The 19,319-nt window shown below is 36.4% G+C and overlaps 1 protein-coding gene across 1 annotated transcript; it reads right to left on the reverse strand.

Annotated features, from left to right (window-relative positions):
* Positions 1-1,236: 1,236 nt before the first annotated feature.
* On the reverse strand, positions 1,237-19,319 carry gabra2a (gamma-aminobutyric acid type A receptor subunit alpha2a). The gene is given in 12 exon segments (XM_055038790.1): positions 1,237-6,452; positions 7,203-7,405; positions 9,054-9,206; positions 9,902-10,045; positions 10,225-10,307; positions 11,497-11,717; positions 14,161-14,228; positions 16,411-16,523; positions 18,919-18,995; positions 19,073-19,141; positions 19,144-19,287; positions 19,290-19,319. Coding segments are annotated over 12 exon segments (1,608 nt in total). The 3' UTR covers positions 1,237-6,149.

A 19,319-nucleotide genomic window follows, 5' to 3' on the forward strand; every position in this document is an offset into this window, starting at 1 on the left:
ATGGATTACAGCCCCTTCAGCTGCAGACACTCAGCAGTTGATCTAAGCACGCCAAGGATCAGGATGTCACGGTCAGAATAATTGACCGTGACATCCTCTGTAATGTAAAAATGGATTTAAAGATCCGTATTGTGCAGTTTTTGACAGCAAGGTGTTAAAATAAAGTGCTGCTCATTTGGGTTCATAACGTTCAACTCTCATACATTTGAACACTCCAGAACAAACATGATTTAAAGTAGAGCGAGAATGCTGGCTGAATATTTCTTTCAATCTAAAAAGTATTTCTGGGGAATTCTAGTGGATTGAAAAAGGAACATCTTTAATAACCTCAGGCTCTGTTCTTCTGATGAGGTTTAATTAATTAACTGACATGCTGTTATCAAATTAAAATGATCTTTTTAATAAAGCTGTTTTAGCTTGAGTTCCAGACTGGATTTATAGATCTTTTAACAGAAAAAGATCAATATGATTGTATTTATATAATAGAGATGTGTTCAGGTCCTCGATCATTAACTAAAACAATCCCAAGTAAGAATAATTTATCCAAAGGACAGGAAGGAAAGAATTTGTTAATGTCACTTTAATTGGGGTTTTTTTGCACAGTAAAAGAATCTGGGGTTATTTAAAGAAGGAAGATTAAGTTGAATAGCTGTGTGATCTCTAATTTCTCAAATGGCACTGCATCTAATAAGTGATGAACAAGAGATTACTTTGGATTTATTTTCTTCTCTGCAACGTTGAATTGGATTCCCGAATCCCAAATTAGCTTTCATTGAACAAACCTGGAGTCCTTAAGTGTTCAAAAAAGGGCAAAAGTATCACATGGAAAAATTACTGTTGTGCACACTCAATTTTATGAATGATGTATCACTAAAAGCACATATATATGTGTTGGTCTGTATCCTGGTAAAGACCCAAGTGCTTCATGGGTTTCACACATTTTCACGTCATATTTTCCACATGTTAAGCCATGTGGAAGAAATATGTATCTGATACACATGATATGCACGTGATACATATAAGGATCACTTGTGAAATATGTGAAAATATAATTGACATATAAATTAATTATCTTTTGCAGGGAAGATGCACAGATAAACATATGTAGGATTAAGAGAACGAGAAAAGGGGTTACACATTATTTCAAGAATTTCTATTCTGGCAAAAATAAATGTTCCTGTTACCAAAATAAAAAAACTGAGAAAGAAAAAAAATATCTAACCTGAGTTATTTGCATCATCTTTATTACAGAAATATTTAGTCTTCTTTGAAAATACAACAGCACAAAAGACTCATATTTTGATAATCATACAGAGAAAGTTTCAAGCATAAACAAAATAAATTCACTCCTCTAAAATACCAATAAATTGTAAAGTATCTCAAAAGCACAGTGTTTATATAGCTACACATAATAAATGCACAAAAGTTGCTTTCAATAAATGTCATTTAAAAGGATTGCAATTTTACACATATATAGTATTCAATATATTTTAGTGCTAATAGTGTTTTTTTGTTGAAGGGAATGTATAGGAGCGTGAGTCCTTCTTAAGTGCTACATTTTTTATAGAACAATGCTAATAAACAAAAACAATAACACCACAGAGACAAACATCAAGACAGCGAGTACAAATTTCATTGAAACAAACACGTGCATCCAGTCAGAACAAGCTTTTGTAGTATGCAACTTAAAACTAGGGAAGGAAAGATGGATAGCATGTGCTTTGAAAAAGCTACAGGCTAAGCAATGAGGTCTTAAAAGATTTACCAAAATATTTTTTGGTAATCCAGGGCTACATTACTGTGACCCAATGAGCCAACATCTCATTGATTTTTAATGCACCTTTCACTTTCTGCTGCCTCATAAAAAAGTATGCATTATACAAAACTAAACTACTAAGACAGCACACATTGATTTGCAACAATTGAAACAACTAGAAGAGCAGAAATTACCAAATTAACATATTGTTGGTGTGGTGAAGAAATTCCAAAGCTTGGTTTGTTATTATGGCATTTGTAGCATGACATCATTGTTTTCTTCATAGAAAGTAAGGAGGTGATAAACTTCTATTGACACCCGTGCCAGCTGCAGACTGTTAGCTACAGCACAGATTTTGGAGAAAAAAACTAGATTGTTACATCTAGAAACACTGGGTCCATATCATCCCTGCATTTCTTAACAGATACATAAAAATACAAAAGCCACAAGAGCAGACAGATGATCCACAGCTGTGCCATTGGGAAGTACTGTGAAAAACATATTTTCCACAGAGATTTTTTTTTTCTTTCCTGAGAGATTAGAACATCTTACAGCAAATATTCAATCTTATCTCATTGGTTATCACATCTATAAGTAGCACAGCTTATGTCATATGATATACTGTGTTGTCAAAAAGTATTTACCCTCTATGACTGTTTGAATCTACCTAGTGGTTCTGTCACTGGTGACATTTACAGCAATTGCAATTATTCTTTTACATCACTGTGCAGGAATTTTAACAAACTCTTATTTGAAAATACCAGCTGTAACACAGGGGTTCAGCTTAGATAGCTGTGTTCCTAAATGCTGTCTTTAAAATTGTTAGTTGAAAATATGAAAATCAGTCTTATGATTGGAAACATGAAAGTGAGAAAAAACGAAAACAAAAAATCCATAGAGGGGGAAATACTTTTTTTATAGAACTGCTTGTTATGTAAAATAAACTAGTAGACTGGATATCTACCTTCACCATAAATATTGATCTGATAACCACAGCAGTGAAATAAAGTATTGGAACAGACACCAGCTGTGCTGCTGTAAAACAATCTAATTCAGATAGGAAAGATGACTATTTTGTAGACATTGTTTATTTGCTGCTGAGTTAGATGGTTAAATCAGATTTCTGGATTACAAGCACAGGACTGTTAGGACTCTTCTCAGCTTTGATCTGCCCTGCAGGCTGGGTAGTTTAGCTTATTTTACCAAGCAAAAACACCTGGCATTGTGATGAGATATTGGGATTACTAAACTCTGGCAACTCCATAAGTTCTCCTCCTCTTTATCATCTTTCTTCTTTGGCAGTGAAAAGTGAAGATGGATCATCTGAATAATTCAATATTGGCATCACAGCAACATGTTGTCCTGTCGTACTTACACTAAGAAACATTCTTGACAGTTTGTCTCACCCTTTTTATGTTGGCATGCTGACATCCAAAATGGCAATATACATCACTGGAAGAAGTGATTTCACGGAGAAATCCTCAAACAGCTTTGGAGCATTTTCTTAGACCCACAGCCAGGTTCTTTTCTTGTCTTACGTAATTGGAGACGAGGACGTAACATTAATTAATAAATTAAAGTAAAAGATTTGGATATGCGTTATACCAAACATTGGAAGCAACAAAACATCAAAATTTAAAATCCACTGCCAGACAGCCGAGAATTTCATTAAGCACTCATTTGCTGGTTGATTAAGGCACATGCTCAAATTGCCTGAGCAGTATTTAGACAATAAATCGGCATGTAAAACACATTAGTACCAGTGATTTCTACATCTGCAAAGTAAGTGTTGGCTTGTAGACTCTGAGCTGTGTTTCCAGAGCCAGTCATGCTACGTTTGACTATTGTTTCTTGAAGCACAAGATGTCAAGTACTCTGTTTCCCCATAATAACTTTCACTTGAAAGAACTTGCTTCAAATCTCTGTTAGATATCACAAATGAATCCCTTTTTGTAATTTAGAGTTCCCTTATCTTATTCCTGGAGCTTTTCATGGGGGATCCTAAGTGTTCTCAGGTCAGAAATGACATTCGGTCCCTCCAGCAAGTTCAGGTTCCACTTCAGGGTTCTCTGTTAAATGTTTATTTCCATTCCGGAAAATGTTACATTTTGGGAGTAAAGGTCTTAGGAGGTTGGGAATGAAATGGAACAATGCTATAACTACTACATATTAAGCCGCAATTAACAAATCACTCTGATTTACTATCTGCTCACCACTTGTTAACAAGAAACAAAAATATATGGACCTTCACTCTTATCGAGGTAACCTCCATATGTAGAGAAAACATTATTCTTTTGGCCCATTACCAACATATAAAGTTCGTCCACACTGCATTTGAATCTATAATGTATTTGCGTTTCAAATGAGTTGCAGGTATTAGCGAGCCGTAAGCGAACAGATGATTTGTAAGCTGGTTTTAACTGCTTTGCTACATAAAACAGCTGTACAAACTGTAACACAGTGAAGTCTCCAAACCTATTTCTACCACACTTCATCTGAAAGTGTCAGCAGAAGTGAAAACTTATTGTATTTAGGTCTGAGTGTATTTGCACACTGTGAGTTTTTTTATTTTGCTTTTTGAGTTTTGACTTCTTCCTCTCTGAGTGGCCTCGCAGCCCATGGAGTAAAAGATGAGCTTCACCATTAGCTATCTTTACAAAATATGTTCTACGTTTGATTCAAACATTTAGCACCACAACATGTTTTCCCCTGGGAAACAGAACATGACGCCTTTCTGAACAGCGTAATGGCTGGACATCCATGGTATTTATAGCTACATAATTGTTTCAATCTGTTTTTTACAACATGACATCTTCAGGAACCTCAAAATTGTACCTATGATGTAATTTACTTACAAGACATTAGTAAGTACTCTCTTACTAATACCTTGTTAGTATTAGTAGGAGCGTATTAGTATGTACTCTAATATCTTGACTGATTTATGTTTGCAAAAAAAATCTGCCAAAATAAATCTTGGGTAATTTATTTCAAGCAAAGACACAATATATTTGAGATGTCGCCTTGACATACATCCTCATGTGTTTTTGTTTAATTCAAATGTTGTGGATTAAGAAGTCAGAAGCTTAGCATGCCTTGACCACATGCTCGTAGGATACACATGAGGGAGTTTTCCTTTCCACCTTCCCCACATGTATGAGTGATTTGTGCAAAGTTAATAACTTGAAGCAATTGGGTAGGTTTCGTTAGATAGAAAACATTTTACCAATTGACCTAATAAACTGAACTTTACATCTTTGTTTTTCTGGGATCAAACAGTGACTGTAATTAACGTTAAATCTGTCTATTTATGTGATGGATTGAATTTACTTCATATTTCTGTCAATCAATGGCATTAGTCAATTTTGTAAAGCGCTTTTACATGGCATTTGTTGTGAATCAGTATTATAGAATTGGTGCTTTGTTGGTTCTACATATCTAAACTGATCTAAAACAAGAACATTTGGTGTTAATGTGAGACAGTGAGAAAAAAAAATATTATATGTCATTTATCACATCTATCTATTATTTGTACCCACCTATCCTTGCAGGATCCGGGGGAGCCTACCTCCAGCAGTCATTAAGCTGGATAGATAGCCTGGGGGCAGTATACCGTGGAAAAAGTCACCAGTCCATCACGGGACAAGACAGAGACAAACATGACAAATAATTCACAGACACACACATTTATAGGGGCTATTTAGAGTAACCAAACAGTTTTTAGAATGTGGGGGGCAGCTGGAGTACCCAGGGAGAACTCATCCATGCACAGGGAGACAATGCAAACTCCATGCATAAAAAAACTGAGGCTAACACTGTGTTACAGTGTGCCACTATGCAGCTTCCTTTCATACAGTGTATGTAAATATTTGTGCTAAACTTTATATTAATATATATGTCTGAGTGTATTTATACAGTATTTGAAAAAAAAATCAGATATTTGTTATTATTGTAGTAATTTTTCTTGGAATGCTCATTCCCATAAACTGCACAGCCCACCTGATATCATAAAAATCTGATTGCTTCATCTTTCTGCTGATTGGTTCCAAGCAGGTTGTGGACAGTCATTTTTCTAAGACTGTAAACTTTTGTAAACTTGGTAAAAGTGAAGAGAAAACGCCTCTTTGAACCTGAGGGGAGCTGCAGAACAATATACTCTGCAGCATTTCAGGTATCCTGGTTTATGCTGTATTTTATATAATTTCATCATCATATATCTTTAAGAAAAAAATAATGAAAATTCTGTGTGCTCTAAGCTTATTTAGAAACGTGTATCTATACTGACTGAATACTGTGTCCAGTAATGAGAGAAGATAGGTTTACGTAACCAAAGCAGCAGTAATTAAGCGTTGTTGTCCTGAATGTGTGACGTGTTGCTGTGCTGGACCCTTCCTGCTCATTTAGATGGATCCAGGTCTTTGATTACTTTTTCTCTATTCAGGTAAGTGGCCCAATAGACTAGGTTAAAGGTACCAAACAACACAGGGAACATAATACGGGAGATGCGGTCGATTATGCTGACGCTGTTGAAGGTTTTCTTGTTCTGCTCGGGCTTCGTTCCTCCTGTGATCTTGTTGGGCTCGTTCAGAGTGCACTTGGAGATGGTGGGCAGTGTTGAGTCTTTAGTAATGTTGGGTTTGTAGTTTGCCACAGCTACAGCATAGGTGTTCTTCTCCTTCTTGACAGTCGCTTCCTTTTTCTGCAGGTAGATTAAAACAGTTGAAGAAATTTAAAACTGTATGAAAAAAGGTATTTTGCTTATTTATTAACGAATACAAGAAATTGAAAACAATTTCTTTTTTTTTTTTCTTGATTTGACAAAAAAAAAACAGTCTGAATTTAATCTTCTAGTTTAACGGTATAAAACTAGGAGATTCAGTTGCATAACTAAAAAATGGAAACAAAAATAAAGCACTTCTAAGACATTTGCAAAAGGAGCTTTGGTGAGGACACCTCCACACTTAAAATATAAAAAGAGTACACAAATACAGTCACATGGAATTTGATTGCATTTAGGTTCATTATTGTTTTCTTGTATTTTGAAATTGATTTGTCCTAATTAAAGCTCAGCTGTTTAGTTTGGTTATTGAAGAAACAGTGAACAACATGGAGAAATAGAAAAAGGCCTGGAAGTGAGTTTAAAAAGGTCTGAGAAGAATTTTAAATGAATCATACCACTCTCCAGGAAAAAAAAGGTTTGCAAGTAATGGAGATTTAAAACATCTGCCAGCAGGTGTTTTTCAAGAAAGCTCAAACCTATAACAGTCTGCAAGATGTGAAAGCGGCAATATTATGTACTTTCCAGGCATATATTGCTATTTTATACCTTTAGATGTTATAAAAATGCCGTAAATATCTAGAGCCTCTTCAAACATCGCTGAGTAAACAAATGAAATAACACATGACATTTAATGGGATGTCCACAATTTTGTTATATGAATGTACTTACCTTGTCGTTGACAATACTTTTTCCATCCCAAGCCCAGCCTCGCTTGGTGAAGTAGTTAACGGTGGCAAACTCAATGAGAGCAGAAAAGACAAATGCATAGCAGACTGCAATGAACCAGTCCATGGCAGTGGCATAGGCCACTTTTGGCAGAGAGTTACGGGCACTAATGCTCAGGGTCGTCATTGTGAGAACTGTGGTCACTCCTGAAAAGAAACATAAAATTAACTCAGTATTTTATTATATGCAACAAATGCACTCAGAAAATATAGACCCCAAATTCGAACACAGAAGACCCAGAGTGTTTCTAAATTTCTGTGACCAAACACCAGCATATCCATTTTATGTTTCATTCTTACAGTGTATAATGTGTAATGTTTCACAGCTGCAACTTTGTTTCTGTGCTGCTGCCTGTCTTGGCAGGGAAACTTTTGGAAAACAAGATCTTTGATCCTAAGAAGAGTTTAATTCACTAAATAAGGTTTTAAACATATAAACGGCTGATGAAGTCACTGGAATAAGACCCATAACAGACAGACACATCTATACTTTGGGAAATAATTTAGAGGTCAAGTTGGTGGTGTGTCACAGATCAAATTGTCATGCTCCCTGATCTTAAGGTTTATGGTTTCATCAATTTTTGGAAGTTGTCCAGGTTCTGTCAAAAAACCAAAAACAAAACCCTCTCACTACCACCATATTTGGGTGTGAAATGCTCTTTTTTCTGAAATGCTTTCTACATTTTATATCAGATGTGACAGGTTGTATACCTGTCTTGTCAATCCACTGGACATTTTTTCTAAATCTTGGAGGTTTTATTTGTTTACATTTATTGTTTTGGTCAATCATGCTTTTTGCCTAGAAACTCTCAAAGGAAGGTCATTTTTGCATCGAATGACAACACTGACAGTATAATGTTGCTCTGGGTTTTCTTGTATCCACCTGAATGAGTCATTGATGCACTTTTGGAGTTATTTTGATGGACCAATAAAGTCACGCATGATTTCAGAATGAGGACCATTTTATTTTTGTGTAAGACTAGGTTGATTTGTACTGCTTTTTTATATAAAGAAAATGATCATATGAAAACAGATTTTTACTTGCTTTCATTAAAAACTCAGCACTATAACAAAATGATATAAATACACAAACGCATGCACATACGCACACCCCCCCCCCCCACACACACACACACACACACACCCAAGCACGCACACACACACACACCCACACCCACACACACACCCACACACACCCACACACACAGATATTTATATTGGAATGTGGATGTAGTTATCTTAGACAAAGATAAGAACCATTTACTTAAGAGGAATACAATGCCATGAAATTGAATGTTGTGTGCATTTATTTTACAAGTCTAGTTTTCTGTAGTTTACATACATAAAATTTTTAAATATTCAGTGGAAAATTGACATTTCCACAACAGAAGTGAGCTAACACTCAAACCTTTATTTGAATAGTTGGTGTTGAGATTCAGACGACTGCACTGCAGCTGCTGCTGTTCTGCTTTCCTGCTGTGCACACTCTTGTGTAGACCCAGTTGTAGAGGGTTGTAATGTGCTTTCTCTTTCATGTTCACTCTGAACATAACCATGCACATTCAAATTCTTAGGGAGAAATTAAATAGGGGTTAAGCCTCTACATCTCCTTTGCTTTTGATTCACTATCACCAGTATTTGTGAAGCAATACAGACATTAAGGTCTTGAATTAATCTGATTCTGACATTTATTAATTTTTCCACCTTTTTTGATGGTTGGGATCTCCAAAAGTGTTTGCAATCTTTAAATCCTTTATTTCACTTAAATAACAGATTCAAAGTCTCAACTACTCACCAAACACAGTTCTAGCAGGCACTGATTCCCGGTTGAGCCAGAAGGAAACCTGGGATAGGATGACTGTCATGATGCAGGGCAGATATGTCTGGATCACAAAGTATCCAATCTTCCGCTTTAGGTGGAAATGAGCCGTCATCACTGTGTATTCACCTGAGAGTCATAGGAACAGGTTCACTTTACTTAATAATATATTCATGTGAAGAAAAAAGAAAAAAATCATTCAGAGGATAGTTATCATTTACTGATTATCACCTGCTGTTGATATACTTGTATTCACAAGAATACAAACGTATTTGATCTTTACTCTTTGGAGTGTTTACTGCATTTATAACTACGGTTTGCAGAAAACTGACAGGGTTATTTTCTGCCTGCTGAGTTAAATACATATTGGGATTATCTCCAGCCTTCATTCTTCTTGTTTGCTACAACACTTGAAAAGAAGTCGATTTAATCCCATTGAAGGAGAGTGGCTGAAAGAAAACACTTCAGTAACTGTGAAATCTGAAATTGAAAGACCTCCAACGCAAATGAAGACATGGTATGGAGATCACTTCTCCTTCCACCATGTGGTCCACCCACACTGGCTGGTGGATGAGTATATGAAATATTTGGAACATAAATCTGTATGGAAATGAATACCGAGGATGCAATAAATTACGTTACCAAAAACATAACATTTGGATTAAAGAACTTTTCTGAATTGCATTATTTGCATAAAATTGTAGTGTATAAAAGACCAGACCATAAAATATCAGATTTTGAGTTAACATTACGACAGAAACCAATGAAGGAATCACCAGTTTGAGTGTCTTTGATAGTCTTTGTTTATCTGATTAGGTGCCTACCAGTGCTGGATTTAATGGTCTCCTTTCCAACAGTCTGTCCAACCAAGTCATACTGGTTGAGCCTGGACCCATCATTTGCTACATCTACTGACTGGGAGGCGTTTCTTGTCCAGATGTAAGTTACCTCTGTCTTTGTGTAGGCATCTGATGCAGAGATAATAAAAACAGAAACCAATTAGAAATGACTGTGGTGATTAGAAATGACTAATCACCACAGTCATTTCTAATCACCACATCTGAAGACTGAAAATCCATTCATCCATCCATCAATCTGTCTATACATTTTTTTCTATGAGTTTGATTCTGCAGATTTTAACACTTACAGCTGCCAAACTTAAGAGGACATGAATGTGAGTCCATGGGGAAGTCCTCCAGATGCATGGGACACTCAGCTTGAACTGTTAACCTGGCAAAATACATAAATATATTCATATTTTTGGAAGTTTGTGTTGTACATCAGAAGTCATGTATCCTAATGTCACTGGGTATCATAATGAAATTGCAACTGACTGACTGTAAAACAGATTGCAGTGTTATGTAGATATGTAAACTTTTTTACAAAGTATGGTAGAATGATGAGTCCACAAAGATAACTTAATATAGCACTAAAAAAAGTTATGTTTTAACAAGGTGTCATTGTGGAGCCCAAGTGTGAGCTGTTATAAACATCTGCAGTTGCTGAGCAACTTCAGCCATGCAAATTAGGTTGAAGCCATTTGAAGTGAAGCTACAAGCTGATGGGTTGAAGACCTTAAATTAGCTCTATCAGACTGAAAGAACCCAGATCTCTTGCCATCTTTAAGGTCAAGAGATGCCTTTGGCAAACAGATGGAGTCTGTCTGAGCAAACAACCCATACTCATTGGGATACTTCATGCAAGATCAACAAGCAAGATTGTGCTTTTAGTGCATAAAACTATGACTGAGAAAAAAACATTTTGTTAAAATATATTTATGCTTTATGGATCAGAAACTACACCAAAGAGAAGCAAATACTGATGTACATCATCAGATGAGGAGGTATCAGGCTAAAACCAGGACATGTTTTAGTCATTATGAACTAGTTAATATGAACTGTACTTATTAAGTGAAATGTGACAACTTTGGTCCAACAAACTCAGTCATGAAAAGGACAATGACTCTACATACAGTAGAGCAGTAAATCAACAACAGAACAAAAGTTTTAAAGGCAATGAAATACCCCAGTCAAATAATGTAAGTGTAAATACCATGGACTTTCACTAATTTCAATTTGAATACAGTCAAAAATCTGATTTTCTTTCCCGATAAAATTGTGACAGAGATCTAAGATGACAAACAATTCTTGAAAATATTTTGCACAGGAAAGATATCTGTTTCATTGTGCTCTCAAATCTCTCTTAACATTTGGAATTAGTACATTAATGCACCAGGGAAGAATAATTTCAAAACACAAAGAGCAGCAATAAGTGTGACAGTGGTAGGAAACTGACTTTAATGTAGAAGTATCTCACCTCCAGCTCTCTACCAACACTCCATCAAAGACAATTCTACCCTAATGAATCAAGTTAAAGCTTGTAACTTGACATCGGTGTCTTGAAATAGAAAGCCAGGTACCTCATGGTGTAGAGCAGCGTTCCATTTTCCATGATCCTCAGAAGTTTGTTGGGCATGGTCATGTTGTGGGCCACAGATTTCTTGCCATTATGAAAGAATGTGTCAGGGGTCCAAATCTTACTGGCCATCAGATTGTTGAGAGGAAGGGTGTTCATTGGTCCATTGAACTTCAGCCGTTCATCCAACCAGCTTTGACGGAAGAAGACATCCACTGTGTATTCCTGAAAGATGGGCAGAGGCAATTGGGTTTTACTGAGGCACAACATTCTGAGTGACCAACAAATGAAAACCTGCATAATTAAACAGTTTAGCAAAAGTAGCAAAATGTCAAGAAGCCTGACAAACATGCTGGATCTCATTCAGTTTAAACTCAAAGGTTTTTAACTATGTTCCTGAAAACAATGTAACAATTTTTATATTTTTTCAACAGTTATGCAAAAAAGTAAAAAATATATAGTAACGTACAGGTTACATGGAATTTTAAAACCTTTTAGAATTTATAGATGGTCCGCGTTGACCCAAAATAACACCCTTATAATGTTGATAATGTCCTTCCTGTCCAGTTCTGTCATAACTAAGCTTATTGTGAGATCGCAGCTTGACGCCGTGTGACACCTGGGTGGGTCCAGCCACATCTGTCAGTGTCAGATCCAGCTGTTGCCTGCGGCGAGTGCCATTCCAGGTTTACATCAAAATCACAGAGACCTTCCCCTCCATCTAAGTGGAAGCATCTCCAGTTCGCTCTGTTTCCTCTTATTAGTCCACAGGACTTCAGCAGGAACTAACTTTGTTTTCAAATGGGTCCATCGGATCCAGCAGTAACTTTCAGAAACAAACCTTGATACAAAAACTATCCCCACAGTGAGAAGTTTTGGTTGTTTTATGCAGCTTTGAGAGTCTTGATTTTAATATTACCTTAAATTTCTGACTTTTTCTTTCATATGTGGTTGTGTACTACTAGTTCTCCAGTCTGAAATAACACTACAAATGAGGTTTTAATGGAAAAATGAGTTCATATGGTATTACACAGTTGGCAAAGTATCTGTTATCACCAGATAAACAAGATCTTGCCTCTAAATCATCTGCTACCAATTCAAATACTGAAGGCACTTTTTTTCTTCGAGATGACTAAACATGTTCACAGTTGTTCACTGAGATGAAAAAAATATCCCCCAACCACACAGCTCTCCTCTCTTCAGAGTATATATTGTAAGTATACATTTAACATGCATTGTTTTCCGCAAAGCCTTAGCTATGTAATTAGCAGAAGCATCCCTAAGTCACTGAGAAAATGCAGCAATTTCCTGGTTAACTTCCCAAAGCAGCTCTGCATGTCTGCTTTTTGATGAGCTCATATAAACCAGCGAAGACAAACATCCACAAACAATCATGCAGAAAGATCAGCGGGGGAGCATCCAATCTGAAGGATGTGTATCAGAGCGCAACTATCAGAGACACAGAGAGGAAATACACACAGTGGTGGAGTGCAATTATCTGCTGCAATTTTGATGGAGACATGGGCATGTATTAAATATGAGACACTCTTCTTCCTTTGAAGGTGCAGTCTTGAACATAGCCACTTCCATCTTTGTGCTCTGTGTCACTTGAATATTTGAGGAGAACCGGGTGGGCTCGGAGAATGGGCTCAGATTGTAGTGGAAAGCAAAAAGAAAGGCTTTTAAGGCAGGAAGGATGGCTTTTATGCATTTTTATGAAATGGAACTGCAAGGTAGAGGGTCTCCCTGTCTTGAAACCAAAAAACTTTCAGCAGTAGTATCAAATCATGTAATCAGTCAAATCACAAAAAAATATATTTGGAATCACTGCTAGAATCTGAATCTAAGATAGTTCATGTTTTCACTTGTTAAAATGAACCAATTCTCACTTTTCATTTCAGGAAGCCAGTCAAAAATGTTGGGATGAGTGGAACTTTGTGAATGAAATCTGTAGCCCTGAAATTCTAAGTCTCTGACGAGCAAAGATCTCCAGAGGGCCTTGATATACAATACAGAATATTCAAAACAACATTTGAGAAATTTGAATGAAATGCTGCATCAGACTGGAAACTAATCCCGTTGTTTGTGTCAGGCTTAGATGAAACCACGCAGCAGGTTTGCAGCTGGTAAACAGTAATGGCCGGCCATATATCAATATATGACAGATCAGCAGCTGTGTATCAGTGGATGGAGGTGGATGTTCAGATATCATTTTAATAACACACTCTAACCTTTGCCATGTCAACGCTCTTCTGATTGGTTTGGCTGAGTTTCCAATGGCAACAGGACCAGCAGTACAGGCGGCTACCTCTCTCTCTGTCTGTGTTTCAGTCTGGAAGATTTTATCTGAATGTGAATGATCACATCCAAACTGGCTCAGAAAGATTGGCAGGAGATTTATAGCGGATTATTTGAACCAAAAACAGAATTTCTAAACAAACAACAGCTTGTGTTGATTGTTTTAATACGGTTCTCATAAAGGACACAGATACTCTTTATGGACTGCACCTCAGAGACAAGTAACAGTTTACACGAACTGTTAATTAACATGAACTCTTCTTCTTGGGCACACCCTTTAGTTTTATACGTCTAAATCTTTTTGTGAAAATTAAAAGTGAAAAAAAAAATTATGCATTTTATAGTACAATAATAATTTTGAAAGACTTACCATATCTGTGTCAGACACTGGTCCAAAACTGGTCACATAGACATTTGTCTTTACTTCTGTCACTCGGTCTGTAAAGGGAAGACAGTTGAAAATTCTCAGAAAACGAAGTTTCAAAGGTTTTCAATTATCCATTCATCATGCATTCAACAGCTTGACCAGAAACAAACCCTCCAAGATAACACAAAAGTCATAGTCTAAATTGTTCTACAAGTCAACAAAACTCATGTTTGTGTCAGGCAAACTCCCAGGCACCAACGAATACACTTGAAGTAGTAAAGACGTGGGACTGCTCCACAGATAAGGCCAGGATTGTTTCTCCCGAATCTGAGCTAAGACTCAGTGGGACTTTCCTCTTCATTTTCACTGGACTGTTAGTCACTTTTATAAACTTGTGTGGCATTTTACTGCGTCTATACAACCTCTTTAGGAGAAATTTCACTTGCCAAAATTAGATAAATCTTTTAAGGATCACAGCATAAGAAGAGTTTTATTACTGCAATCAGTCCACAGTGGTGCTTAAGGTGACATTAAGACTCCAACTGTCTGAATAAAATCAGATTGATGGTCCAATCACACTGCTTTGATTTTTTTAAAACATAATTGTGTTTTTAGATGTTACGACACGAACAGTCTTTCACAGTTTTTCATTTTCTAGCCAGAATAATGTTATTGTCATACAATGCTTGGTTAAATTATTCATATCCCTAACATTTTACAATAAACATTTATGTATTGTGTTGGGATTGCAGGTAATAAATAAACAGAATGGAGTGGATCATTTTAAACTGGAAGTAAATTCTACATGTTTTTTATTTATTATATATATTTTTTTATTAAATCTTAAATTTGGTGTGCAAATTGAATTTTCAATCTATTCTGTTATACCCCAAGCTAAATCCAGTGTTATCAATTGTCTTTACATGTTACCTACTGGTTGAACTGTTGCCTCCATGCATTAAATCCAATTTTCTTTGCCTTCAGAGAGAAGTCAATGATCCCATTCATCCCTGTTTTTCTGTTTCCAGAAATCAAATCTTAGACATCGAGTCCAATGAGAGAAACTGTTCAAACCAAATGAGTTCAATCATTCCAGGCCCAAAGTCCACCAGCCCCAGTGAATGTGTTTTATTATTTCCAACCCAGATGGATGTTCTCACTGAACAAATTATTCAGATTTGAGATACACAGAAGCGTAGCTCATTACACTCACAGCTGCAGAGAGCCCAATAGGTTCACCTGCAGGCAGATTTATTTTTAAAATGCCGTCTTTAAAGAGCTGACAGAGGCATAAAGGCATTTTCTGACGGTATCACTGATCCTTTCATTGTAGTGCAGAACAGGATGAACATGCACTTCCACCACACAACAGGCATCCTCTCATAATTTACATTTTTGTCTAAAATATAAAAGCTCCTTTTTTTCCCCAGTGACTGACACCAATGGATTCAAAATACTGTTTCTGATACGTATTACAAATTTGATCATAATCTCAGATTATTTGAATATTGAGTGTTGTACTAAGGAGACATTTCTTGAGAGTTAGAAGCAAACTCTGAATCTCTATGAATAATATTGCTCTTATTAAAGCACCACTGAGTGTTCTTCACCATGGGCTTAATCTCAAGTTAACAAAGGCACAAAATCAACTGAAATTGTCGCATCAGAGGTGATATGGTCATGAAAAAAAAAAGAATACATGTTGGGTATTTAAATTTTCTCTGGTGTACACATAGTATTTCTTACCAAGTTGAATTTTGCCAACAAGAGTTTTGTCGCCATTAACATGTCAATGCGTGAGATAGTCTACAAATTTCCAACCGGGTTTAGCCAGAAGATTTGAAATGCATTCCATTAGCTTCACATTACCTGAACTTTTTCATTCTAAAACCAGTTTGATCTGAATTTTGGATTATTGGCCTGTTAAGACACCCAACTGTGAAAGGTTTTCAAATATCATTTATTGATTTTTCACCAGCATTTTTGTGGCAAAGCTTTGTTGATGTTGAACAGCTCAGTTTTTGTCTCATTTGACTGTTAAACTTTTACTTTGGAAGTTTTGTTTGTACTGTTTTAAAAAACACCATGTGGCTCCTTGACAGTGAAACACTATCAATTGACAAGCATGACTGCGGAACCATCGAATGCATAAGCCTCATTTGGGCCACAGAAGAGTCATATTAACTTAAAATGTCTCCAGTTTCCATCTGTGTTGCTTTGATTTGACACTCGCTTCAGTTGCCTGGATCTTACCTCCAAGGCCAGGTCTGAGTCTGTTGTCATACCCATCCAGGAGACTGTCCAGGATTTTGGTGAATGTTGCAATATCTTTGGAGTTCTGGGTTGAATTACCGACTGCTCTCGACCTAAATAGGAGAAACATATTTTATGCATTAGACAGTCTCCTAAGTTTTAACAGGATTTTTTAAATGCCAATTTAACAACCAAACTGTTAAATGTCCTGTTGCTGAAGCTGTTAAAGTGAGAAAAAGCTGGATGTTGGTAAAATAATTTGTTTCGGAATTTGATGTGACCGGTCATGCACCCTTTGACATTTCACCTGCTGAAAGGGCAAATATTTATAAGCTAATAATCTGATGTGAAGAAGTATTTCATATTTTATAAACACGTTGAGCCATGATTTCCTGACTCTCCTAATTAAAATGCAATGCACTCAGAAAAAAAATTCACAAAGGATGGTGTTCTATAAAACATTTATATCTGGCTGTAATTGTTGATGAGGAATTTTACATAAATCCATTAGATATTGATGTTTTTTGTAGTGAAAACGTCAATATCATAGAAAGTGATTTAAAAGAAAGCGAGTTGAGGGAGATTTATTATTCACATGAATTAAAAATAAATATGTTCTAAATCAGCTTAAAGAGGATGTTATTGATTGCAACAGCATGTTCAAGCATACAAAAGTATGAGTATCAATTGTTTCAAGCAAAGCATTGACTTCTGAAGCTGAGGGGAAAATTTTGTTTCACCATGGTGTTTATATTCTAGTGACCTCTAAAGTCTGACTCCAACTGTTCAAACAGATTTTCAACCTTGATCTTCACAGAAAGAATTTCAAATAATTTTAGAAAAGAAGAGGCGTTTAATGTTGCTCTGTAATTAGCAGGAATATCTGCATCAAAGACAAAATGTGAGTTTTTATTACCCTGTCCTTCCTCCTTTTAACATTTTAAGTTGAAATGGAGTCTAACCCCAGAAATAGACTTAACACGGATCTGACTTATTTGTTATTTCTAAAGCAACCCAATTATTTTTCTATCAGGGCAGATGAAGATGCTTTCATCTAAAAGAAAAATAGTCAGAAGCCTTCTCATGATCTGGTCGAGGTGTTCGATCAATATTCTGATTCTATTCATTGTGGAAAGCAGAGCTGGATCTTTGAATAGACCCTTGGTGTTCACCCAGAGTCAATATTTGAAAAAAAATGAACAAATCCTGATTTCATAAGAAGCAAATTAATGTAAATGGGCTCATAAAGTATTATTTAATGAGAGTTAAATGAGTGTATGGCTCAATAAAGCAATGATTGTATTCGCTAGGCAATAATACTTAGGAAAAATGGGGTTATTCTTGTTATCATTTACTCATAATGAATAATATGCTACTTGGATTTGCAAAAGGTTGTTTTTTATTCATATATATATTAGATATAACTAAATTTATACTTCTACACTTTTTTGAAATCATGTTAAACAATGTTGAATTTTAGCAAGACTAACTGAAAGAAAAAGTCACTTCAATGATGAAATAAGTGGAGAGAATTGGGTAGCAGCTGATGCTCTTCACCCCAAATGGATTTCTCAACTTAGTATTCTTCCATCAAACTTAATGTGCCTCCAAGGAAAATGAGCACTAATGCAGTTTATATTTCATCAAAATTTGTGACTCAGAAGAGAGTTATATGATATTCCTTCTGGCGTCATTTTGAATTTTGTTACAATGGTAACTTCATTGGCCAAAATCAAACTCAAAAGCTGGAGCTTTGTCATCACACTTTGGCTTAGAAATGCAGACGAACTTACACACAAGTTTTATTTTCAAAGATGAAGAGTACAGATCAGGAATTTGTAGTTTTGTGATGGAGTTAACCGAAATTTGACAAGTAGCCTTCCTACAAAATGCTGCCCATATGAAACATGGATTCAGATCTTGTCCAGGAGCACAAACTGATGTGAATGACAACTGTCTTAAAGTTACAACATGAGTCTGTGTTAGATTGGGCTGTGCATAGTTTTCTGTAAAAGGCAAGGGTGAGAGGCGTAATTTATATGATTATAAGTATCTAATCATTTCATAATTATGATTTTATAATTATCATTAAATTAATTTCAATGTTGGATTTTCAAGGTATTGGAAATTATTGTTTAGAAATATTTTTTTTATTTTATTTAGAAAATAAATAAATAAATAAACTGTCATCTGATTAAACCAGCTCTATTTCCATACTCTTAATTTCCTGGAAGTTTTGAGATTTAATTCTGCACATCAAATTCTTCCAGCGCTTTTATTAGATTTTCAGTGATTTGAGCTTCATTGTGACGCTTCTCTGAGATTAAAGTCATTTTCTAATAACTCACGGCGCTCTGAGCGCACGGAGAAACTCAAAAAAACAACCATATCCAGCTGTGTAAGAAACCATTGCCTTGCTATAACTGAAACGCTCCTGTGCGCAACATGCAGGCAAAAATCCATTCAGATTCATTAAAGACGCTCAATGGGTTATCGTCAGAAACTTGCCGTGTTTGCCACAGAGCGATGAAGCAGACCAGCACAGACAGAGGACGCGAGCTTCTTTCTCTTCTCATGACTGGAGCCTGAAAATAAAATAAAATTTAAAAAAAGAGCGCGTTTAGAAACCCAGCGCAGCTCTGCCAGAAACCGAAAGCCATACCTGAAGCTCGACAGGTGTGCCCGCCGTTGCTAAGGGAAGCCGTGATGCGCGTAGCGGAGATGTGCGGATCGAGGTCTGAAGGCGGTCAGAGAGCTTCCATCCTGCCAGACTCTCCCCCGACCAACCGAAGCTGAAAACGAAAACTGCGCGGGGAGAGAGGCTCCCTGCTGAGGCGGACAAAGTCTGTGCGTGAGAGCGCGCGGCTGCGCACGGTGAGGTGAACATCCTCTGCTCTGACGAAGCCCAT

Source organism: Poeciliopsis prolifica, unplaced genomic scaffold (genome assembly GCF_027474105.1).
Source record: "Poeciliopsis prolifica strain line A6 unplaced genomic scaffold, Auburn_PproV2 SCAFFOLD013, whole genome shotgun sequence".
Lineage (NCBI taxonomy): Eukaryota > Metazoa > Chordata > Actinopteri > Cyprinodontiformes > Poeciliidae > Poeciliopsis > Poeciliopsis prolifica.